A 24,647-nucleotide genomic window follows, 5' to 3' on the forward strand; every position below is an offset into this window, starting at 1 on the left:
GAAGCTGAAATTCCAATACTTTCCTGATGCGAAGAAGTGACTCATTAGAAAAGACCTTGCTGATAGGAAAGATTGAAGGCGAGAGGGGAAGGACATGACAGAGTATGAGATGGATGATATCACTGACTCAATGGACATGAGTTTGGGTAAACTCCAGGAGTTGGTGATGGCCAGGAAGCTTTAGCTTCAGCATCAGTCCTTCCAATGAATATTCAGGGTTTATTTCCTTTAGGATTGACTGGTTGGATCTCCCTGTTGTCCAAGGGACTCTCAAGAGTCTTTTCCAGCACCACGGTTCAAAAGGCTCAATTTTTGGCACTCAGCCTTCTTGGTGGTCCAACTCTCACATCCATATATGATTACTGGAAAAACCATAGTTTTGACTATACAGACCTTTGTCAGCAAAGTGATGTCTCTGCTTTTTAAAACTCTGTCTAGGTTTGTCATAGCTTTTCTCCCAAGGAGCAAGTGTCTTTTAATTTCATGGCTACAGTCACCAACTGCAGTGATTTTGAGCCCGACACTGTTTCTATTTTTTCCCCATATTTGCCATGAAGTGGTGGGACTGGATGCCATGAACTTAGTTTTCTGAATGTTGAGCTTTTAGCCAGCTTTTTCACTCTCCTCTTTCACCTTCATCAAAAGGTTCTTTAATTTCTTTTTGCTTTCTGCCATTTGGTCAGTATCATTTGCACATCTAAGGTTGTTATTTCTTCCAGCAATCTTGATTCCAGCTTATGACATTTTTATCTTTTGAGTAAGCATCTAGGAGTGGGACTACTGGGCTATATGGTAAGTGCATGTTTGACCTAATAAGTAGCTGCCAAACTGAGTTCCAAAGTCACTATACCACTTTGTTCTTCTACCAGCAGTATATGCAAACTCATTAGCATTTGGTATTATCATTGTTAGGTGTTTTTATTTCAGCCATTCCCATAGGTGTATACAGATGTTTATCTACTGCAAACAGTGTGACAATGAATATTCTTATACTAATATCCTTTGTAATCAGGTATAACTGTAAGTTATACTCTTAGAACTAGAACTGAAGGGTCAAAGGATGTGAAAGTTTGATTGTGTATTGCCAAAAAGACTTCTGAAAAGGTGGGGCCAGTATACTTACCTGCAAGCTAGGTATGTCAATACTTGTTTCCCCACATCCTCACCAACACAGTGTTATCCTTACATTTTTAAATGAAATTTTACTTTAGATGATTGCTCTATGAGTATCTCTCTCATAGGCTGTTGGTGAGAACTTAAAGCTCTTAGAGAAGTGCCTGCCACAGAGTGGCATTGCATGTTAATAGTTATTATATAATTACTACAATTAATCACTATTATTGCCTCTTTCAACGAGTTCTTCATTAGTATATTCAAAAATACGTTTCTCTGAAGAGCTCAAACATTCTACCTATGGAGTTAGTTAATCTTTATAAATCTCTTCAAGTGCTCACTAGGATTTCAGGCACTGTGGATGTTACAGAACAGGGAAGTGTGACCCAATAGGACCTCTCTAAGGTTACAGAACATATCTATGTCCCATAAAGTCAAAATGAATAGAGTATGGAACAGGATTCCTCTAGGTTACATTAACTGTCAAGCTTTTTCTGACTGCCACCCACTTCAAGAAATAACAGCGGGAACCAGAACACAAAATAGACCCGAAACAGAAAAAACAATACGTCTATGCCTTCTATTCATCCCATTCCATTTCACTGAAGATATATTCATTCAGTTCAGTCGCTCAGTCGTGTCCGACTCTTCACGACCCCATGAATCGCAGCATACCAGGCCTCCCTGTCCATCACCAACTCCTGGAGTTCACTCAGACTCACGTCCATCGAGTCAGTGATGCCATCCAGCCATCTCATCCTCTGTTCTCCCCTTCTCCTCCTGCCCCCAATCCCTCCAAGCATCAGGGTCTTTTCCAGTGAGTCAACTCTTCACATAAGGTGGCCAAAGTACTGGAGTTTCAGCTTCAGCATCATTCCCTCCAAAGAAATCCCAGGGCTGATCTTCTTCAGAATGGACTGGTTGGATCTCCTTGCAGTCCAAGGGACTCTCAAGAGTCTTCTCCAACACCACAGTTCAAAAGCATCAATGCTTCGGTGCTCAGCCTTCTTCACAGTCCAACTCTCACATCCATACATGACCACTGGAAAAACCATAGCCTTGACTAGACAGACCTTTGTTGGCAAAGTAATGTCTCTGCTTTTGAATACGCTATCTAGGTTGGTCATAACTTTCCTTCCAAGGAGTAAGTGTCTTTTAATTTCATGGCTGCAGTCACCATCTGCAGTGATTTTGGAGCCCAAAATAATAAAGTTTGACACTGTTTCCACTGTTTCCCCATCTATTTCCCATGAAGCGATGGGACCGGATGCCATGATCTTTGTTTTCTGAATGTTAAGCTTTAAGCCAACTTTTTCACTCTCCTCTTTCACTTTCATCAAGAGGCTCTTTAGTTCCTCTTCACTTTCTGCCATAAGGGTGGTGTCATCTGCATATCTGAGGTTATTGATATTTCTCCTGGCAATCTTGATTCCAGCTTGTGTTTCTTCCAGCCCAGCGTTTCTCATGATGTACTCTGCATATAAGTTAAGTAAGCAGGGTGATGATATACAGCCTTGACGTACTCCTTTTCCTATTTGGAACCAGTCTGTTGTTCTATGTCCAGTTCTAACTGTTGCTTCCTGACCTGCATATAGGTTTCTCAAGAGGCAGGTCAGGTGGTCTGGTATTCCCATCTCTTTCAGAATTTCCCACAGTTTATTGTGATCCACACAGTCAGAGGCTTTGGCATAGTCAATAAAGCAGAAATAGATGATTTTCTGGAACTCTCTTGCTTTTTCCATGATCCAACAGATGTTGGCAATTTGATCTCTGGTTCCTCTGCCTTTTCTAAAACCAACTTGAACATCTGGAAGTTCACGGTTCATGTATTGCTGAAGCCTGGCTTGGAGAATTTTGAGCATTACTTTACTAGCGTGTGAGATGAGTGCAATTGTGTGGTAGTTTGAGCATTCTTTGGCATTGCCTTTCTTTGGGATTGGAATGAAAACTGACCTCTTCCAGTCCTGTGGCCACTGCTGAGTTTTCCAAATTTGCTGGCATATTGAGTGCAGCACTTTCAGAGCATCATCTTTCAGGATTTGAAATAGCTCAACTGGAATTCCATCACCTCCACTAGCTTTGTTCGTAGTGATGCTTTCTAAGGCCCACTTGACTTCACATTCCAGGATGTCTGGCTCTAGGTCAGTGATCACACCATCGTGATTATCTGGGTCGTGAAGATCTTTTTTGTACAGTTCTTCTGTGTATTCTTGCCACCTCTTCTTAATATCTTCTGTTTCTGTTAGGTCCATACCATTTCTGTCCTTAGGTTATACTAATAGATTTCAAAATCTATTGTTGGGTTAAGACTAGTGATTAAGCGGAACTCTTCTAGGTCATAAATGTTGATCTTCTTGGCTATATAACTGGAATCACAGAACCTCACACTCAGTTTTGGGTACATTATTTTCATGTTTCTTTCTTTCTTTTTTTTTTTTTTTTTTCATTTCCTTGGAATGCTAGAGCTTATTCGTCATCAATCATCTTCACAACTAGTTCTTGGAATCCTTATGTGCACAGTCCAGTATTAAGCGCCAGTGGGGAGAACAGGCGTTGAAAAGCAAGGGGCCTCTCCACCATTTGCTGGTGATCTTGGTTATGCCTCTTCAGTCTTTAAACAGTTTCCTGATAGCTCAGTAGGTAAAGAATCTGCCTGCAATGCAGGAGACCCTGGTTTGATTCCTGGGTTGGGAAGATCTGCTGGAGAAGGGATAGGCTACCCACTCCAGTATTCTTGGGCTTCGCTGGTGGCTCAGATGGTAAAGAATCCGCCTGCAATGTAGGAGAGCTAGGTTCGATCCCTGGGTTGGGAAGATCCCCTGGAGAAGGGAAAGGCTACCCACTCCAGTATTCTGGCCTGGAGAAATCCATGGACTGCATAGTCAATGGGGTCGCAAACAGTCTGACAAAACTGACCGACTTTCACTTCACTTCTTTGTGGAGTAATCATAAAAGAAATCAATGTCAACGCATGTAAAAAGCTTAGTGGAATGTCAGGAGCACTGTTAAGTCCTTAATACAGTGGTTCTCAAGGTATGATCCCCAAGACGAGCAGCATCAGCATCATCTAGGAGCCTGTCAGAAATACAGTTTTCGGATCTCACTCCAGATTTATCCAATCGGAAACTCCCGGGATAGGGTCCAGAAATCTGTTTTAAGAAAATTTCTAGGTGATTCCCACGTATGCTAAAGTTTAATACACGGTAACTATTAACAACTAGTGCCTGAGGCTGCAGAAATGAGCAGAGGGCAGATGACGAAGTCTTTAGTAGCTTACTAAGCCCTAGGCTGCAGCAGTGTTCGTAGTAACGGTTCCTATCTGCCTCAGCTACAACTTCCTCTTCCTACTCCCTCAGCACCGGCCTAGAGCTCCCGCCTCGCTGATTGGTGGGTTCTCTCTGGACCTTCACCACCCATCCAACCACGGAGATCGTAAATGGAGAGAGGCGGGACTAGGCACGGCTAGAGCGGCGCCTCTATTGGCTACAGACCACGGCGCACAGCGGGACGGAACTGCGCGTGCGCACAGCCGAGGCGCGCCCCCGGCGGCCGTTGGAAAATGGCGACTGTCGCTGAGTTGAAGGCCGGTGAGTGCGACTGGGAGGTCTATCTGGTGAAACGTGTCGACCTTCAGTCTGTGAAAAGGATGGGACGAAAGGAGGGCCCGCGGAACACTAAAGTCAACCTGTCCCAGGGTCGTTCTGTGGCGTCAGGGCCTGTGGAGCATCCGGCGGGTGTGGCGGCTGCAGCTCGGGCCCCTGGGGGTAGGGATGTGGTTGCATGGGGGCTGTTTTTAAACCAACTTTGAACTGGAGGAGGAGCCCCGGGATCCGCGGGTACCTGAGAGGTCTGAAGTCCTGCACCTTGGGGCTCAGGCTCATCTTTCTGGACCCTGCTGGGGGCGAGGCCTTGGACCTGGCCTTTCCCTCCGGTCTGATGATTGCAATACCGAAACAACCACTGTTGCTGTTCGGCCCAAACGTAAACCATTTCCTTGGGTATCTCCCTGAATCCGTACAGCCACCCGCGAGGTGGGTCACCATTTTCCATGGGGAAAAACTGTAGGTAGAAAGGTGTCTGGCCTGACCATATTTTCCTGTGTTTTTAAGAAAACTTCCACAAAGAGTCGAGTCTTTTAAGCTGAGAACATTTGTATACCGTTAGTTTTGACGCAGATGTCCAGACAAGTAATAGTAATTATGGTTATTCGTGATCGAGCTTTCTGTTGGGCACTACCCAGCCCCTGTGTTATCTGATTGATTCCGTATATCAACCTTATGCCCATTTCAGAGATTAGGAAATTGAGGCACTGAGAGGTGAAACAACTCACCCAAAGTAATTTAGCTAGAAAAAGGCAGAGAGGGAGAACTTAGGAGATGCTGCACTGGCTCTGCAGGTCTTAGTTACTGAGTGATACTCAGTATCTGCAATAAGACCAGTTCCAGTTTTCGGGAAATTTAGGCTATAAATCAGTGATTCCTAGAGATTTGTTGGAGAAAATGATTTGAGCATATGATTCAGTAACTGTTGATATAAATGTATATTTGTGGCCTCAGGCTGGTGAACAGTCATTAAAAAGGCATACCTTTAGGACTTCCCTGGTGCAGTGGTTAAGACACACCCGCTCCCCCCAGCCCCACACACACGGTGCAGCCTGCCCGGTTTCCATCCCTGGTCAGGGAACTAAGATCACACAGTGGGGCCCAAAAAAAGAGGCATACCTCTATCCACAAGGACAGACTCGACATAAACTGGTGTACCCTCTCCCCAGGAAACACACATCACCTGTAATGTTGCATGCTACCTCCCAGGATTTACAACTAGTAAAGAACCGGCTGCGAATTCAGGAAAAAGACTCAGGTTTGATCCCTGGGTCAGGAAGATCCCCTGGAGGAGGGCATGGCAACCCACTCCAGTGTTCTTGCCTGGAAAATGCCATGGAGAAAGGAGCCTGGCAGGCTACGGTTCATAGAAGGATGCTCCATAGAACTCTCTGTTCTTCATTGCAGAGAGTCCAATATGACCGAAGTAACTTAGCACACAGCACACTGTGTTTCCTGTTGTTTAATATTTTACAATTTTGGTAAAAGGTTGTATAGTCCATGGGGTAGCAAAGAGTCCCACCTGACTGAGCGACTTTCACCACTTTCAGTCCGAGGATATAAACCAGGTTAAGCTCTATCTGAAGAAATTGTCATGGTGCAGTGTTTTAATAAACATGATAATAGAGTGAGGGTCAGAATGGCATGGAGATTAGGGATGTATTACACAGATGTAGGGAGCCCTTTAGGTGTTTTCTGCATTCCTCAGCTCTGAATGTGCCTAGTGTTCAAGAGAAATCTAATGAAATGTTTGCCAGTCATTTATATTACTTGGGCTTTCACCTTTTTAAAGCACTTTCACTTCACGTTTTCCTGCCTTACTTGGTTCTGCCTCAGAGACAGAGCTCATGTTGGAGAAGGCAAGTGAGGCAAGAGTTAGTGAGCTAGCCCTGAGGTAAGGATGACATGCAGGGTTCCTAACTGCAGATTCTTCTGCTTATTTCTGTTTTTGGCTGCTCTGGGTCTTCACTGCTGTGTGCGGGCTTTCTCAAGCTGCAGTGAGTGTGCGTGGGCTGCTGTCTAGTGGTGGTGTGCTGGCTTCTCCTTTCGGAGGCTTCTCGTTGCGGAGCACAGCCTCTAGAGCAGACTCAGTAGTTGTGGCACATGGGCTTAGTTGCCACGTGGCATGTGGAATATTCCTGGACCAGGAATCAAACCTGGGTTTTCTGTGGTGGCAGGCAGACTCTTAACCACTGGACCACCAGGGAAGTCCAGCTTCTTAATTCTCATTTCTCTGCTGAATTTGAGGCTACGCTGTATACATATACAGAGTAATTGGATGTGTATAGTGGGGAATCTCTTTAATTTCCAAAGATGGGATTAGAGAACAGGGGTTTAGTAATGATTCCAGCGTAATAAAGCTGTACCTTCCCTTCCCTTCATGGGCCTGTTACACAGTCTGATTGGGTGGTAACTACTTTTAACCTACCTGCAAAAAAAGGTTGAGGAGATGATCTAAATGTAAAGAGCAAGGAAGGTTAAAGTCTAGTCTAGATTTATCCCTTTAAGCATATGACCCAGATTTTTGTTGTTTATCAAAGCTTAAAAATAGTTTCATGTCCATGCCTACATGGGCTCCCTTTATGAATTGTCATTATTGTGGTGTACTTATTTATAGCACAATATATTTATTACACCAGTAGTATACAGCACGGGGTTTCCCTGGTGATTCAGTGGTAAAGAACCCACCTGCCAATGCAGGAGATTCTGGTTCAGTCTCTGGGTTAGGAAGGTCCTCTGGAGAAGGAAATGGCAAACCACTATCATATTCTTGCCTGGGAAATCCCATGCATAGAGGAGCCTGGCAGGCTTCAGTCCGTAGAGTAGCAGAGAGTCGGACATGGCTGAGCGACTGAGCGCAAATATACAGCACAATATTATAAAGCCTTTAGGCAGCATTTATTGATTTCTTACTCTGTTCTAAGCACTATGGGTGAAATGTGTTGCTTCTTTGGAGTTGTGATTTAGCTCTTAGGGACCACATGGAGAAAAAAGTTTCTAGACAACTGTAAGGGATAATGCCAATTCAGCCCTATCCACATTATTATTTATAGCTAAAATATTATTATCATAACTACTGATATTTGTAATAGTGACCCTTGCTCATCAAGATGTTAGATTACATTCAGCATATATATCCCAGATTCCTTAAGATGGCATTGATAAGCCTACATGTTAGATTTCTAGTCAGTCAATTCAGTCGCTCAGTCATGTCTGACTCTTTGTGACCCAATGAACCGCAGCACGCCAGGCCCCCCTGTCCATCACCAACTCCCGGAGTTTACTCAAACTCATGTCCATCAAGTCGGTGATGCCATCCAACCATCTCATCCTCTGTCGTCCCCTTCTCCTCCTGCCCCCAATCCCTCCCAGCATCAGGGTCTCTTCCAGTGTGGCAACTCTTCTCATGAGGTGGCCAAAGTATTGGAGTTTCAGCTTTAGTCCTTCCAATGAACACCCAGGACTGATCTCCTTTAGGATGGATTGGTTGGATCTCCTTGAAGTCCAAGGGACTCTCAAGAGTCTTCTCCAACACCACACTTCAACAGCATCAATTCTTCAGCACTCAGCTTTCTTCACAGTCCAACTCTCATATCCATACATGACCACTGGAAAAACTATAGCTTGACTAGACGGACCTTTGTTGGCAAAGTAATATCTCTGCTTTTTAATATGCTATCTAGGTTGGTCATAACATTCCTTCCAAGGAGTAAGTGTCTTTTAACTTCATGGCTGCAATTACCATCTGCAGTGATTTTGGAGCCCAGAAAAATAAAGTCTGACACTGTTTCCCCATCTATTTGCCATGAAGTGATGGGACTGGATGCCATGATCTTAGTTTTCTGAATGTTGAGCTTTAAGCTAACTTTTTCACTCTCCTCTTTCATCAAGAGGCTTTTTAGTTCCGCTTCACTTTCTGCCATAAGGGTGGTGTCATCTGCATATCTGAGGTTATTGATAATTCTCCCAGCAATGTTGATTCCAGCTTGTGCTTCTTCCAGCCCAGCATTTTTCATGATGTACTCTGCATATAAGTTAAATAAGCAGGGTGACAATATACAGCCTTGACATACTCCTTTTCCTATTTGGAACCCGTCTGTTGTTCCATGTCCAGTTCTAACTGTTGCTTCCTGACCTGCATATAGGTTTCTCAAGAGACAGGTCAGGTGGTCTGGTATTCCCATCTCTTTCAGAATTTCCCACAGTTTATTGTGATCCACACAGTCAGAGGCTTTGGCATAGTCACTAAAGCAGAAGTAGATGTTTTTCTGGAACTCTCTTGCTTTTTCCATGATCCAGCGGTTGTTGGCAATTTGATCTCTGGTTCCTCTGCCTTTTCTAAAACCAGCTTGAACATCTGGAAGTTCCTGGTTCACGTATTGCTTAAGCCTGTCTTGGAGAATTTTGAGCATTACTTTACTAGCGTGTGGAATGAGTGCAATTGTGCAGTAGTTTGAGCATTCTTTGGCATTGCCTTTCTTTGGGATTGGAATGAAAACTGACCTTTTCCAGTCCTGTGGCCACTGCTGAGTTTTCCAAATTTGCTGGCATATTGAGTGCAGCACTTTCAGAGCATCATCTTTCAGGATTTGAAATAGCTCAACTGGAATTCCATCACCTCCACTAGCTTTGTTCGTAGTGATGCTTTCTAAGGCCCACTTGACTTCACATTCCAGGATGCCTGGCTCTAGGTGAGTGATCACACCATCATGATTATCTGGGTCATGAAGATCTTTTTTGTATAGTTCTTCTGTGTATTCTGGCCATCTCTTCTTAATATCTTCTGTTTCTGTTAGGTCCATACCATTTCTATCCTTTATCGAGCCCATCTTTGCATGAAATGTTCCCTTATCTCGAATTTTCTTGAAGAGATCTCTAGTCTTTCCCATTCTGTTGTTTTCCTCTATTTCTTTGCATTGATCACTGAGGAAGGCTTTTTTATCTCTCCTTGCTATTCTTTGGAACTCTGTATTCAGATGCTTGTATCTTTTCTCCTTTGCTTTTTGCTTCTCTTCTTTTCATTGCTATTGGTAAGGCCTCCTCAGACAGCCATTTTGCTTTTTTACATTTCTTTTTCTTGGGGATGGCCTTGATCCCTGTCTCCTGAACAGTGTCACGAACCTCCGTCCATAGTTCATCAGGCACTCTGTCTATCAGATCTAGTCCCTTAAATCTATTTCTCACTTCCACTGTATAAGCATAAGGGATTTGATTTAGGTCATACCTGAATGGTCTAGTGGTTTCCCCTACTTTCTTCAATTTAAGTCTGAATTTGGCAATAAGCAGTTCATGATCTGAGCCACAGTCAGCTCCCAGTCTTGTTTTTGCTGACTGTATAGAGCTTCTCCATCTTTGGCTGCAAAGAATATAATCAGTTTGATTTTGGTGTTGATCATCTGGTGATGTCCATGTGTAGAGTCTTCTCTTGTGTTGTTGGAAGAGGGTGTTTGCTATGCCCAGTGCATTCTCTTGGCAAAACTCTATTAGCATTTGCCCTGCTTCATTCCGTACTCCAAGGCCAAATTTGCCTGTTACTCCAGGTGTTTCTTGACTTCCTACTTTTGCATTCCAGTCCCTTGTAATGAGAAGGACTTCTTTTTGGGGTGTTAGTTCTAAAAGGCCTTGTAGGTCTTCATAGAACCGTTCAACTTCAGCTTCTTCAGCGTTACTGGTTGGGGCATAGACTTGGATTACTGTGATATTGAATGGTTTGCCAAAACAGAGATCATTCTGTCATTTTTGAGATTGCATCCAAGTATTGCATTTCAGACTCTTGTTGACCATGATGGTTACTCCCATTTCTTCTAAGGGATTCCTGCCCACAGTAGTAGATATAATGGTCATCTGAGTTAAATTCACCCATTCCAGTCCATTTTAGTTCGCTGATTCCTAGAATGTCGACGTTCACTCTCGCCATCTCCTGTTTGACCACTTCCAATTTGCCTTGATTCATGGACCTAACGTTCCAGGTTCCTATGTAATATTGCTCCAATTTTAAAATGTTACTTTTTTTTAAGATTTATTGATTCATTTTTGGCTGTGCTGAGTCTGTTGCTGCAGGGGCTTTTCTCTAGTGGTGAGAATAGGGCTGCTCGCTAGAGGCGGTGCACGGGCTTCCCGCTGCAGTGGCTTCTCTTGCAGAAGCACAGGCTCTAGGGCTTGCAGGCTTCGGTGGTTTTGGCACTTGGGCACACTAGTTGTAGCTCTTGGGCTCACAGGCTCAGTAGCTGTGGCACATGGGCTTAGTTGCTCTGTGGCATGTGGGATCTTCCTAGATCAGGGATGGAACCCATGTCTCCTGCATTGGCAGACAAATTCTTCACCACTGACCCATATGGAAGCCCCAAATCTTACAGTTTTAAGGAGTTAACTCATAGTTATCTTTAAAAAACAAACAAAACCCCAGAACAAAAGCCCATCTCTTTTGTTCAGAATGGGCCATTTCCCAAGGGTTCTGGGTATCAGTTTTATACAAAAGATACAACACAATCCTTCCTTTTTGGAGTGTACTTGTTATTTTCAGTCATATACTTTCTAGACCGGAGGTTTTTAGTGACAAATTGAACCTGTCTCTTGGGCTTTCCAGGTGGCTTAGTGGTAGAGAATCCACCTGCAATGCAGGAAATGTGGGTTCCTTCCCTGGGTTGGGAAGATCTTCTGGAGAAGGAACTGGCAACCCACTCCAGTATCCTTGCCAGGGAAATTCCATGGATGGAGGAGCCTGGCAGGCTATATAGTCCATGGGGTTGCAAAAGAGTTGGATACAACTTAGCAAATAAACAACAACAGAACCTGTCTTCTGTGACAACTACTCTTGAAAAGATATGAGACACTGGGAGACAAGTTCAGGTCCTAGTAAGCTGAGTATAATTCTTCCCCCCTTTTACTCTTCACTAAAGCTTATGTATCAGTCTGTAGCCTCTTACAGTGACGCTGTTGGAAGGATAAACTTACATTTGGTTAACTAAATTAAAGTAGTAAATCATTGCAGTTTGGGAACTTTTATTTTTTATTGCAAATATGGCTTGTGGTAGCTGCTGCTGCTGCTAAGTCACTTCAGTAGTGTCCGACTCTGCGACCCCAGAGACGGCAGCCCACCAGGCTCCCCCATCCCTGGGATTCGCCAGGCAAGAACACTGGAGTGGGTTGCCATTTCCTTCTCCAATGCATGCAAGTGAAAAGTGAAAGTGAAGTCACTCAGTCGTGTCCAACTCTTAGCGACCCCATGGACTACAGCCTACCAGGCTCCTCCATCCATGGGATTTTCCAGGCAGGAGTACTGGAGCGGGGTGCCATTGCCTTCTCCGTGTGGTAGCTAATATGATTGTTCAGTTTGTCATATAGATTGAAAGGATGTAATATTTTAAACATTTTGTTTTAAAGTTGGCCTAAGAATGGCAAAAATTTATTCTATAACTGAAACATTAATACTTTATATTAAACAGTTTTAAAGGACACTTTGGAAAAAAGAGGAGTGTTAGGGCATTTAAAAGCAAGGATTCGTGCAGAAGTTTTCAATGCCCTTGATGATGAAAGTGAACCTCGGCCATCATTGTCTCATGAAAACTTTCTAATTAATGAGCTTATTCGGGAGTATTTGGAGTTCAACAAATACAAGTATACAGCGTCGGTCCTCATAGCAGGTAAGAGGTTATTTATTGTTAATCACCTGAGGTGAAATCTGCCTTTTCCCTTCCCCCTATTCTCAGAAAGTGTTTAGCCTAGAAATCTAATTCCATTACCAAACGGTGTCATCTGGGACATGACTGGGACATAAAAATCCCATGGGCTCTTTTCATGTCACAGCTTGAACAATTTCTCATGATATTTATTGGACTGTAGGAGAAAATGACTAATACTTAACCTAGGTGCATACTTTGAAAATCATAATTTCTGATTCTGAGAATAAACAGTTATTTACATTTTGCCTTGTGTGCTGTCAGTCTTTTTCCTATGTATATGGTTTAAAAATACACACACAGAGACTTACTATATATTCTTTGTTAAAAAATATAAAACACTGAAGATAAAGCCTCAAAGTATTGCTCCATGTATTGATTAGGCATGTATTCAGATGTATGTAAAAGCGTTATATTTAAAAAGGACTAGATAATCTATAGAAATTTCGAATCACTATGTTGCACACCTCACACTAATTATTGTGAATCAACTAAAATTTTAAAAAGAAAGAAAACAATTAGGAAGATAAACTCCAAGCTCATTCTAGTGATGAGGGGGAGAGAAATGGTATTGGGGGAAGGGGGTCAACAATTAAAGCAAAATTTACTTTATCTGTTAAATTTTATTTCTTAAGAAAGAAAGCAAAAGAACTAGAAGAATAGGGACAATAGTCAGGATCATTGTTGCCCCTAGGCTGGGGGAAATGAGGTTGGGAGGACGATCAAAGCACCCTGCGTGTACATGACTTGATTCCCTTGTCCAACGTTTAACATATGCTTTAAGACTATTTGGTGCCTTGGAGATACGCCTCATTAAAGAAAAGAGATCATGAAGTAGACTTTGAAAGAGAGAACGCATTCCTTATTGTGATGCTGGAACTTTCCATTGGGTAGATCTTTTGTTAATATTCTAGGTCTTTAATGTTCTTTAACCTTAACTGAATAAAGACTGATGATTTTTATTGGTTTAAGGATCATCAGTGTCAATATCTTCACTTTCCTAAGTTTGTTATAGATAGCTGTATAATATGTTACTACTCAGAACAGAAGAATGTGAAAATGTCATCAATTAGCTGTACTGGACTTGTGCTTACCTAGAATGAAATATGGAGACAGTAGTCAAGTTTCTACAGTGTCTTGACTTTTAAAAAACTGAGATGTACTTAGCATAAAGATACTTTACCATTTTTACTATGTAGTTCTGTGGATTTTGCCAAATTCATACAGTTGTGTGGCTACCACCACAATCACAATATAGAACATTTCTATGACCTCAAAAAAATTCCCTGTGCCCTTTTGTAGATAACTTCTTTGCCTACTCTCAACTCCTGTCAACCTCTGATCTGTTATTTTCTGTACCTGGTCATTTGCCTTTTCCAGAATGTCGTATGAGTGAAATCGTATAGGATGTAGCATTTTGAATCTGCTTCCTTTCACTCAGCATAATGCATTTGAGACTATGCTGTTATTTTCCCCCCTGAATAGCATTCCACTGTATGGCTCTGTTGATTTATCTGTTACCAGTTGATGGACATTCGGGTTGTTTCTAGTTTTGGGCAATTATGAATGCAGCTGCTATGCTACCTCCTAAACATTCACTTAGGAGGATTGTCTGAACGTTGTTTTCACTCCTCTTGGGTAAAGAGCTGAGAGTGGCATTGCTGGGTTGTATATGGGCAGTACCTGCTTACCTTTGTAAGTGAGTGCACCATTTTGTTCTGCCAGCAGAGTCCTCCCAGTTGCCCTGAATCCTTGCCAGCACTTCATATTTAGTGTTCATTTTACTTTTAGATTTATTGCCAACAAATGGATATCAGTGCTGTCATGTATTTAATTTGTAGGCTTCTTAGAAAATAGGACTTCTCAAGTCTAGTATAGAAACAGTAATTTCCCAACTCAAAATTAGGGGATTTAAAAACTGCATTTATATTAAAGATATGCATTTAATAAAGTAGGCATTTTGAAAATCATAAAATCACAGTTGTATCTGTCTTGGTGTGTGCCATCATCACTCTTCTAAAATCTGAAAAATGTATATACCTCATAAGTGTGGTTTTTATCAAAATCCTATTTACTTTTTAGAGTAATAAAGCCTCAGTGTTTTGTGATTTCCCCCCTAGAATCTGGTCAACCTGTAGTTCCACTGGACAGACAGTTTCTCATCCATGAACTAAATGCATTTGAAGACTCAAAGGATAATACAATGTAAGAAGTTTTTTTAAAAAAATGAGTTTTCAGATATTATTGTATTGGTGTCGTAATTGTATAGTGGTAGTTTTATTTCATTTGAATTCATCAGTTGTTTATTTGGGTCCAGTGTGTGCCTGGCACTGTGCCACATCCAAGGTGTGCGGCAGTAAGTGCTAAGCTGCCTGTGGTTTCAGAGGATGGAGCAGCCCTGCTTCATTCTAAGGGTCATGTCTCTTGGCTTCTTGAGCCATCCTTTTGTTTTTCATCTGAGGCTGCTTTGCTCTGTCAATTGTTTTCTGCCTCATATTTAATCTTCCTCCTCTGCTTCCTTTATTTCAGCTTAGGAGTGTACTCAGTTCTCCCCATTCCCCAGAAAACCTATTTTTACCACTGAAGTTAGTGAAAATCAACCCTCTGTTTTCATTTTTTTATCTACATTTTTTTGCCTTCTCTACATTTTAAATTTTCTCCTCATTTATACTGAAATGTTTTGCTTTCTCTACATTTGAAGTTCTCTCCTCATCACTTATACTGAAACTATGCTCTTGAAAAAGAGTGACCACTGTTCTTTTTCTACTTTAATGTTTCATAAACTTTTTCTTGAGGTCCCCTGAATGGCAGAAAAAATTATACCTAGGAAACCTGGAGCATAACTCAAGTAGCCTTCCCCTAGCAAGAAATTTCCTTGAATCTCATGTTTCTCATTCTAAAAGTTTATTGAATGTTTTCATTCTACTTCCTGATGTAATTGTTTTACCATAAAAACGTTTAAGATGACATGCCAATTAAGTTGAACTCTCCCTCCAATCCTTGTGTAAAATGAATGTTCTGGGATCATTGGCTGCCTTTAACCTCTACTTTGTATCAAGCCCCAGCACTGAGAGTAGGAATACGCCTATTTCCAGTTTGAGAAGCTCAGTTTTCCTTGAATTTTGCAGTGTTTTGTAATAGTAACGGCTCTCCCTTAAAACACTTTTGTCATTTGTCTTTTATGACCCTTTACTGTCTTGGTTTTTCTGTCTCCCTAATGGTCATCTCAGTTTCTCCACTGACTCCTTTAGGAAGGTTCCTTTACATTGTGGGCACTGCCCCAAGATTTGTCCTTAACTTTTCTTCTTACCCCTTGCCCGCTTTTCTTTCCAAGTATTCTTGAGTCCTTAGTGATGCCGCCACACTGTGCCTTAAATCTGACAGATCTCATGAATTGCGGGCACACATTTCTGCTGGTATCCAAACTTGGTGTTTCTAAAAATCAAGTCCATTATTTTCATTTCTTCAAACCACCCCTTGTAGCTTCCTCATAGAGCCATTCAGGTCCTCATCTCAGAGCTCACATGTACTTCTGGCTCGTTCTCATTTCTCCACCAGTCACTTTGCGAGTTTCATCAATTCTGCCTGTACAGTTGTGTCTGTCTGTCCTTATGCCCTGCACCGTGCAGTTCAGAAGGCCTCTTTCCCATTTCTCTCCAGGCATGTTCTTTTCTGACTCATGTGTCATGCTGCCAACAGTTTGCTTTCTGAAGGACACTTATTGCTTTGTTTAAAGCATTTCCACTGAAAAGATTTTAGATTTTAAAAAGTAATAAAGTCCATATACCAGGCATTATATGTGGATGCCAGTGGAAGTCTGAAGTAGCACTCAACGTTCACTTTAATATTTTTCAGTGAAAGTTAAAAAAATGTCACAATATGTAGGATAAAGTATTTAATAACCTTATGTTAGATCAAGCCATAACACCAAGTGAGTTTGTGCCAAATTTATGAAGAAAATTAGCTTTTAGAGTTTCTGTTTTTCAAAATTGCAAGTAAGGCATTGTAAAGCTGTATTTTAAAAACAATTATCACTGTTTTTAACTCAGGATTTTTTTAAAAAGAAACCTGATATTGATGAAGTTGCAGGTTAAATGAGCTGGTTATATGTTTTCTCATAACATTTAAAAATACCTAAATCTTAAAAATTTTAAATCTTAAATAGGTTTTATTGTAAATTTGGCAAATAGAATTTTTTTTTTTAATTTAAAAATCTCCTTTGATCAGTTAACATTTGAGGAAAGAATGGTTTAAAGTTGACCAAGAAACCTATTTTATATTCCTGGATACTGCTTTTATAAGAGCTGAGGCATCTTATTAAATAGAGAAACCCATTCTCTTGGTTTCCTTGTGGAATGGAAACATTGCTTTTGTGTGCAATTAGTTATTTGTTGCTGTATAACAGGTTACCCCAGAATTTGGTGGTTTAAAATAGCAGACATTTATTATCTGTGGTGAGGAATCTGAGAGTGACTTCTGTGGCCTGGCTCAGCCTCAGTCGTGAGGTTGCAGTTAAGGTGTTGGCCGGTGGGGGGTGGGGGGCCAGTCATCTCAAGTCCTGGCTGGGGCTGGCGGGTCCATCTCCATGTGGCTCACTCACATGGCTGCCTCAGTTCTTTGCTACGTGTACCTTTCCATAGGACAGCTTGAGTGGCAGCTGACTTCCCCAGAGTGACTGAGGGAGAAGGCAGGAAGGGCGCCACGATGCTGTTGATGGCCAAGCCTCTGACGCTGCAAGCGCTGTCACTCGGTGCCTGCCTTAGCCCTTGAAAACGTGAGTTCAGCTCACACTCAGGAGAGCAAGACTCCACCTTTTGAAGGGAAGGGATATCATACTTTAAACTGTCACACCTGCTAGTAAGTAGATAAAAATCTCAAAAAGACAGTCCATTAAATTGATGTTTTCGAACTGTGGGACTGGAAACAAGAGAAAACCTCTCTATTGTCATCAGAGCAGCTTCCATTGGTGCAGGGGCAGCAGGCAGCATATGCTAAGGGAAAAAATACGGGACTTGGGGTTCAAGTGTCAACCTTGCTTACTATCCAAGCAGCCCTTTCGCAAATCCTCTGTGAGCTGTGGTCTTCTCATTTATAAACTGGACATGATGATTATGACATCACAAGATGAGGATAAAATAGAGGAAAGAATGTTTTGTAAACTTTAGTTTTTAAAATTTTAATTCTTACCTGACACCTATATGGCTTACATTTATATACCATTTAATACATGCCAGGCACAGTTCTAAACACTTGACGTTTATTGATGCATTTGGTCTGTGACTGCCCTATGAGATAGAGACTATACTTATCCACATTTATAGAGGAAGAAACATTTATGAGGCTGGGGATATTAAAAATCTTGTTGAATCTTGAGTCCTGTCAAGTGGCAGGGCCAGGATTTGAACCCAGACAAGAATTTATGAATCCAATAAGTGTGTATTGTGTCAGACAGTGTTAGGTTGTGGGAAATCTTATACTGGACTTGGAGTTCAAAAAGAAAAAAAAAGCTGATTCCTGTGCACTGATTGAATTTGTATTTCAATTTAGATGAGGTTTAACTTGTTAACATGTTTCCTATGGATTTTAAAATTGTAGAGTCAAATTTAAATTTCAAAAAGCGTGAATAGTTTTCAGTTTGGGTAATAACCATGCAACTCTTTTAAGTCTAGTGAATTATTTGGCTATTTTGGGGTCAGAGACTACTTTTTACAGAATAGATATTTTAAAGTTTTTCCTGTTTGTGCACATTTAATTGATTTTTACTTTCTTTCTGCTATAGACCTCTTTTATATGGGATTTTAGCTCATTTCTTGCATGGAACTAAGGATGACAACCAAAATACATTTCTGAAAGGGTCTTCACTCCCGCCTGCAAACCCAAATCTTGGCAGACAACCTAGTGGAAGAAAGCAAATGGGTATGAATTTCTGAGACTTCTCACTCGGCTTTCAGCACGTGTATTTTCTTCCTATCTATTTTTATCTTTGAGGTAGTTTTTCCTGAGATTTTGAGTCATAATTTAATTCCATTTATATCTAATATAGTTAGCCTGTGTTATTTATCATCAAAAAAAAAACACAACAAAATGGTTTTTGGAAAGACAATCTTGTGAGGAGCAGAGAGAAGACTAGACAAAATTCTTAGATATAATTTCTATAAAAAAGTATTGAAAAACTTGATTTTCCCATAGATTTGTACTGTTTGGAGCGGCTTAGATCCTGAGCATACTGAAGAAAGAGCTTTTATCAAGTTATCTACTTTTTCCCTCTCAGACTGAGAAAAGTCAAGACTGCTGAGAACAGAGCAGTCACAGGTTTATGTGCTCTCCTTTGCATTTTCAGGATTCTTTTTTAGTGGGGAGTGGGGTGAATATTCTTTGTGTTAACGTTGTAATTACTCACAAATAAATTCTTAGGAGAAAGGCTCATATTTCTTTCAAGAATATTCACTCTTCCAGTGAACTTTCAGTTGTTTTGATTTTATCCAAACACTAAGACCTCAATTTGGTAATCTAAATTGAATAGTTTATAGCTCAGTATTTCCAACTATGGTACAGCTGATCTCTCTTTTTAAGGACAGTCATAGGAGAAGGAAATGGCAGCCCACTCCAGTACTCTTGCCTGGAGAATTCCATGGATGGAGGAGCCTGGTGGGCTGCTGTCCATGGGATCACACAGAGTTGGACATGACTGAAGCGACTTCGCGTGCACGCATGCATTGGAGAAGGAAATGGCAACCCACTCCACTGTTATTGCCTGGAGAATCCCAAGGACGGGGGAGCCTGGTGAGCTGCCGTCTATGGGGTCACACAGAGTCGGACACGACTGAAGTGACTTAGCAGCAACAGCAGCAGCATAGGTGGGGCTCAGGCAGCTGATTATCAGAACAAATATAAATCTTGACTGTTGAAATAAACTTTTAAGAAACATCCAAGTGCAGATTATCTTTTGTAGTTTTCCTAAATTGCCATGAGCAATATTGATCATGTTAAATGTTTGCCCTGTCTCTTATTCTGAAGGCAAAGTGATCTCTCGGAGGTTAGTTCTGCCTTTACTAAGAGTTATCCTTCTATATATCTTAGAATTCTGAGTTGATGGGATGTTGGAAAAGAAATCATTCCCATCACTTACTTTACAGTTGAGAAAACCAAGACTAAGAGGCCCATGCCTGTAGCTGGTCATTTTTAGCAGAATCAGCACCCGTGATTGCCATTCCTGTGCCCTTTTCCACTTAAAGAATATGAGAAGTTTTCCTACTTACTTTTTCAAGTATTGGTAAGGGACTGCCATTATTGCCTACTATCTGGCAAGAACTTAAAAGCAAAACCAAACACCCGGTACAAGAGTAAATCTCTAAACATCAATTATATAATGTAGAATTCCCTCTAATCTCATCTCCTTACCTCTCCCTAACACCTCAGTTCCTCTCCCCTTCACAGAAGGTAGCGCTGTTAGCAGCTTGGGTGTCCTTCAGGAGTCATTTCTGTTTAAATTTATAGGTGCTGTTTCTGTACATATTATCCTACACTTTATTTTTTCACATGTGTTATCAATTTATGTAAATCTGCTTCTACCTCATTCTTAATTTCCTGTATAGTCTATAGTATTCTGTGGTACTACTACTAATCATTCTTTGCTAATGTATGTTTTAAATTTTTTGGTTTTACAGTATTGCAGGGTAGCATTAGTATTTCTCTTATGTGCATACCTTGAAGTAGAATTGGTTCAAAATTTTGTATATTAAAAAATGTAGTAGATACTAATTCCCCTCCAAAAAGGCTTTACCATTTTATGTGTTTACAAAGAATATATGATAATACTAGTTTCTCTATTTAATTGTCACCAGTGGACAGCGTATGCATTAACATTTGTTAGCGTAGCAGACCTGTGATGTTGGTATTTTAGTTGTAGTGGGAGGGGAGCAGGAATGGGAGAGTGCTAGAGGGGATGCAAGAGTCCTGGGGTTACCTTGGCTCCTCTCTGCAGAAAATGCCAGAGACATCAAATAGAGTTGAGGTCAACAAAGCTTTGGATCCCTGTTCTGTGGAAGCCTCAGAAGGGAGATGAGTGCACTAATGGGAGAATAGTGATATTGCAGATTATTTTTCTTGATTGTCAAAAATGGTCTTGGCTCAACAGGGACCGTGAAGAATTGTTAACCCCAAATTGCATAAGGTTTCTGTAACACATTTAAACATCCTGTGTACTTTCTCAACTCAAACTTATTCTGTGAACGATATGTTTTATTTGATAACATTGAGAAAGTTACAAAGATATTAAAATTATTCTTCAGATTATATACCCTCTATTGACATAAACTCAATCCAGGTGAAACATAAAACACTAAAATTAAACTCTCTTTTATTTGAAAATGAGTCCAAAGCATGCCATCATGAAAGCAGGTTTTTTTTTTTTTTTTAAGATTCCTGTGCGTGTTCTTGGCCGTGCTGGGTCTTCGCTGCCGCTCCCGGGCTTTCTCCGCTGCAGCGAGGAGGGGCTGCTCCCCGTTGTGGGAGCGCAGGCGTCTCACTGCGGTGGCTTCTTTTGTTGTGAGCACAGGTTCTCGTGTGCCGCTTCAGTAGTTGTGGCACATGGGCTTAGTTTCCCCACAACTAAACAAAAATCGGCCTCTTGGTTTTGGCTGAAGACTATTTCCTACAATTTCATTGATGGTTTTCTGAGTTTGGTAGGAAGTTTTCTTCTTGCCACAAGAGGGTGCTGCTGGGAGGATTTCTATTTGAAGAAGAATTTTGTTTTTTTTTTTCTTTTTAGTTGAACTTTGGCATCCCTCAAAATGCTAATTGAAAACACAGTCCTTTATTGTGAATTCCAATCCTTACATACAGTGTAAGTTTGTAAGCACTTACCTATGAATTTACTTCAGGGTGTACTCTTTTCACTTAAAAAATTTTTTAAACGTTTCCGATTTCTTCAATAGTGTTAAAAAAAAAATCCAACATTTTTTTTCATTGTCCTAAGCCATCTAAAGACCTTGTATGGTATAAATATGTATTATCCTAAAATATGTATAGGTAGGTCTGCCTGCTGCCCCTTTTGACTTGGGATGCACACTGACCTTCGCTTGTATTCTTGCAGAAGAACACCTGCGGCAGGAGCAGGCGAGGGGCAGCAATGCTGAAAACCTGCATACTTCACCCACGGTAAAGAGATGACACTTCCAGTTGGGGCTTCTTTGATCTTAAACTTGTATGTGTTAAATAACTTATTTATTCTCCCAATGTCATCAGAATTCATCCCTAGTGTTGTACTTTGTAAAAATGTGAAGTTTCTGCAGAACCTTTAGCCCCTCGTGTTTTATTGCATTTGTGAATAAAAGCTAACTCTGTCATCTAGTTTACAGATTTGACTTGAAAGAAAATGTGGTTTTTAGGACGATTTTAAAGGTCCCTAGATCTGTGAGAAACGAAAGGGGTTTTTTTTGGTACCCTATAAATTATTCTAAAGGAAAAAATCAAGTGTTTCTAGCCATATGCTCTGTTCTGTTTTTGGCTGTGCTTTGCAGCTTGTGGAGTCTTAGTTCCCTGACCGGGATTTGAACCTGGGCCCTGGCACTGAAAGTGCTGAGTCCTAACCGCTGTACCTCCAGGGAATTCCTTGCTCTGTTCTTTACCATGGCACATTAATTAAATTTCTTTCAGGCTGGAATAATGTGGATTTACAGGAAAATTCATTCATTTAAAAAAAAAACACACACGTTTAAAAGAACAATAAAGCCAGAAAAAACTAATTCCTATAAAGTTTGATTTTTGGGGGGGGGGTGGTGGGTACGGGTGTGAAACCAGCTATTTTTCAGATAACTATTTATAATTAGGTTTAAATATCTGAATTGCTATCTAAATTTGAACTTTAAAACTTGGTAACAATGTACTTTTTATTTTCTTAAACAATTTTGGCTTCTCCTAGAAGATTTAATTAAAAGGTGGGGGTGGGGGATAATTCTTTTAATTTTGCTGTAAGTAAAACAAAGAGTTTATTACTTGAAGACTGTGGAATAAGCATGAAGAGACAGGCTTTAGGAGAAATACCAGAAAGTACCTTTTAAAAGATGGCATTGTTTAACTTCCTTGGGGCCCTCAGTTGTGCAGTTACCAGATGAGCTATGAAAGGGCCAACCGTCACTTCATATTTTATTCCTGGGATAGAAAAATAGTAAGATTTCTTATAGTGCCATCTCTAAAACACTTTGATATTTATTGACATTTTTATAATGTGGAGTCTTCAGGCTGGCTTCACTGAAGCAACAAATGAGTATAGTAGACAGAACCTGATTGGCACAAGATACAAGGTATATTCAGAACAAAACTGCGTGGGCACCTATACACTGACATTTAGCTTAAACATTTTCCATTGGGAAGGTGATAAGGAAGGACTGTAGCTGGCAAAATTGGCATTCTTTTTGGGGTGTTGAGTCTGTGCTGCTTTTGGAACCTTTATTTCTGAACTTTTATTTCTGGTGCTAGTCAAGTTTTCAGTGTAAGGAGTTCAATCCTTACAGATGTAACCAAGAATTTTTATCTGAATGCTGAAAACTATTAAAGAAATCCCCTTAAATCATACTTTACAAGTCAAAAGATTTTTGAGAGGTCCTGTTGGTGGGCTAAAATTACATATACTGGTGTAGAAGTATTATAAAGGGCTCATTTCCATTTTTTAAATGAAATCTATAGTATCTGATTACAATGATGAATTCCACTGTATTGTATAGGGGGATATAACTATCTGAATTCTTCTCAGAGGATTTGGTTTACACCCAGGAATGTTGGCAGTGGACACTGTTTACCTCAGGAATTGCAATCATGCAGGACTAGATTAAGAAAAAGTGCTGGAGTTTGTCATTTTGGATGTGATATAAAATCATCAAAATAGAAGCTAAACAGAATTGTCACATGTAGTCCATATTGTGTCTGTATGTATTATTCTGTAACTTACTTGTACCTAGGCAACTATCATTTAATAAAAAAATAAATAAGCAGCATGCAAAAGGTGTTCTGTGACTCTTCTGTCATCAAGAGATGTCCACCGGAACCAGAAGAAGGCTTGGCGATGGCTCCTTAGGCTTTCTTTGGGGATCTCCAGCAACCTAGTTGTTGGAGGGTTGAGGATGGTTGGCATCAGCCATGTCACCCTGGGATAGTTATTCTTCACTGGGTGGCAGTGGTCAGGGCTGGTGATGTTATTCTCTGAAGGGACAGTGTCATAATCTGTGGCGCCATATATGGTTTGAAAAAACACATTTAGTGTTACGTTTTGTTTTTGTTTTTGGTTGTGCCTTGTGGCTTGCAGGATCTCAGTTCCCTGACCAGGGCCTGAAGCTGGGCCATGGAAGCGACACACCAAGTCCTAACCACTGGGCCACCAGGGAATTCCCATATATTCTAGCAGTTTAAGTAGGTTCTTGAGCTGAGACACTTAAACTCAAGGGAGGAAAAGATAAACATAGAAGACCTATCAAACTCTTCTCATGAACTCATAAACTAAATCAGTACATCGTTGCAGTAATTTTCATGGGGTTGTTAGAAGAAGTTCTCCTCTAGACATGCAGGAGAAGTTCTAGCAGAAAACTTATACAAAAATAGGATGGGAAGTGGACTTGAAGAGGGATTTAGGAATAGCAGACATTTAAAACTTTGGCAGTAAAAAACTCATAGCAGGACCAGAGGTGGCTTTTGAAGATGATAAATTTAAGCTTAGCATATATGTTTGCTTAGTATCAACTAACAGCTTTATAATTAGGTGCAAGAACATATTTGTATATGTCCCACATGCCTGTATGATTATGTAAAATATGATGTGTTCTTTTAACCTAAAGCCAAGTGTACACGAAGGACTAACACTTGGGAGAAGATTCCTTTAAAGGCATCTGGGACGGTGGTTCCCAGCCACTGGGCATTTCATTTTTGTAACAGCCATTCTGCAAGAATTGTGTGTTCTTCATTCATTTTTAAAAAATGAAAGTGAGGTAAAACTACCTTTTAAAAAATAGACAATTTTTAAAAACAGTTTTAGATTCACAGCAGAATTGCATGTGAAGTACAGAGTTCTTGCTGCTGCTACTGCTGCTAAGTTGCTTTAGTCGTGTCCGACTCTGTGCGACCCCATAGACGGCAGCCCACCAGGCTCCCCCGTCCCTGGGATTCTTACACACCCCCAAAAGTGGTACACACTCACAGGCTCCCTGTTATCAACATGTCCCCTGAAAGTGGTGTATCTGTTACATTCAATGAACCTACATTG

The 24,647-nt window shown here is 40.8% G+C and overlaps 1 protein-coding gene across 4 annotated transcripts; it reads left to right on the forward strand.

The window, feature by feature from the left end:
- Window positions 1-4,646: 4,646 nt before the first annotated feature.
- Window positions 4,647-23,395, forward strand: CEP20 (centrosomal protein 20). Of its 4 annotated transcripts, none has more exons than XR_015154678.1 (5): window positions 4,647-4,700; window positions 12,161-12,358; window positions 14,493-14,599; window positions 18,174-18,310; window positions 21,489-23,395. XR_015154678.1 is itself a non-coding variant. In XM_086375634.1 (5 exons), exons 1-5 carry the CDS (start codon window positions 4,673-4,675, stop codon window positions 21,563-21,565), a joined length of 525 nt encoding a protein of 174 aa, XP_086231760.1. In that variant the 5' UTR covers window positions 4,647-4,672; the 3' UTR covers window positions 21,566-23,395. The 4 variants fall into 4 exon arrangements, 2 of the variants coding, with proteins under 2 accessions (XP_086231760.1, XP_086231761.1); XM_086375634.1 differs by having other exon boundaries at window positions 14,515-14,599; XM_086375635.1 differs by lacking the exon at window positions 4,647-4,700 and adding an exon at window positions 5,688-5,973 and having other exon boundaries at window positions 14,515-14,599.
- The last annotated feature ends 1,252 nt before the right edge of the window (window positions 23,396-24,647 follow it).

The sequence above is a fragment of the Bos grunniens genome, chromosome 25 (genome assembly GCF_055505025.1).
Source record: "Bos grunniens cultivar Pamir isolate PY7600 chromosome 25, Bosgru_T2T1.0, whole genome shotgun sequence".
NCBI lineage: Eukaryota > Metazoa > Chordata > Mammalia > Artiodactyla > Bovidae > Bos > Bos grunniens.

Bases quoted from the DNA above. Each gene is read 5' to 3' on its own strand.
- CEP20 (XM_086375635.1), top strand. From the start codon at position 5,904: ATGTTGCATGCTACCTCCCAGGATTTACAACTAGTAAAGAACCGGCTG. The intron at 12,359-14,514 runs GTAAGAGGTTAT...TTTCCCCCCTAG, and splicing joins AGCGTCGGTCCTCATAGCAG to AATCTGGTCAACCTGTAGTT. The intron at 18,311-21,488 runs GTATGAATTTCT...GTATTCTTGCAG, and splicing joins TAGTGGAAGAAAGCAAATGG to AAGAACACCTGCGGCAGGAG.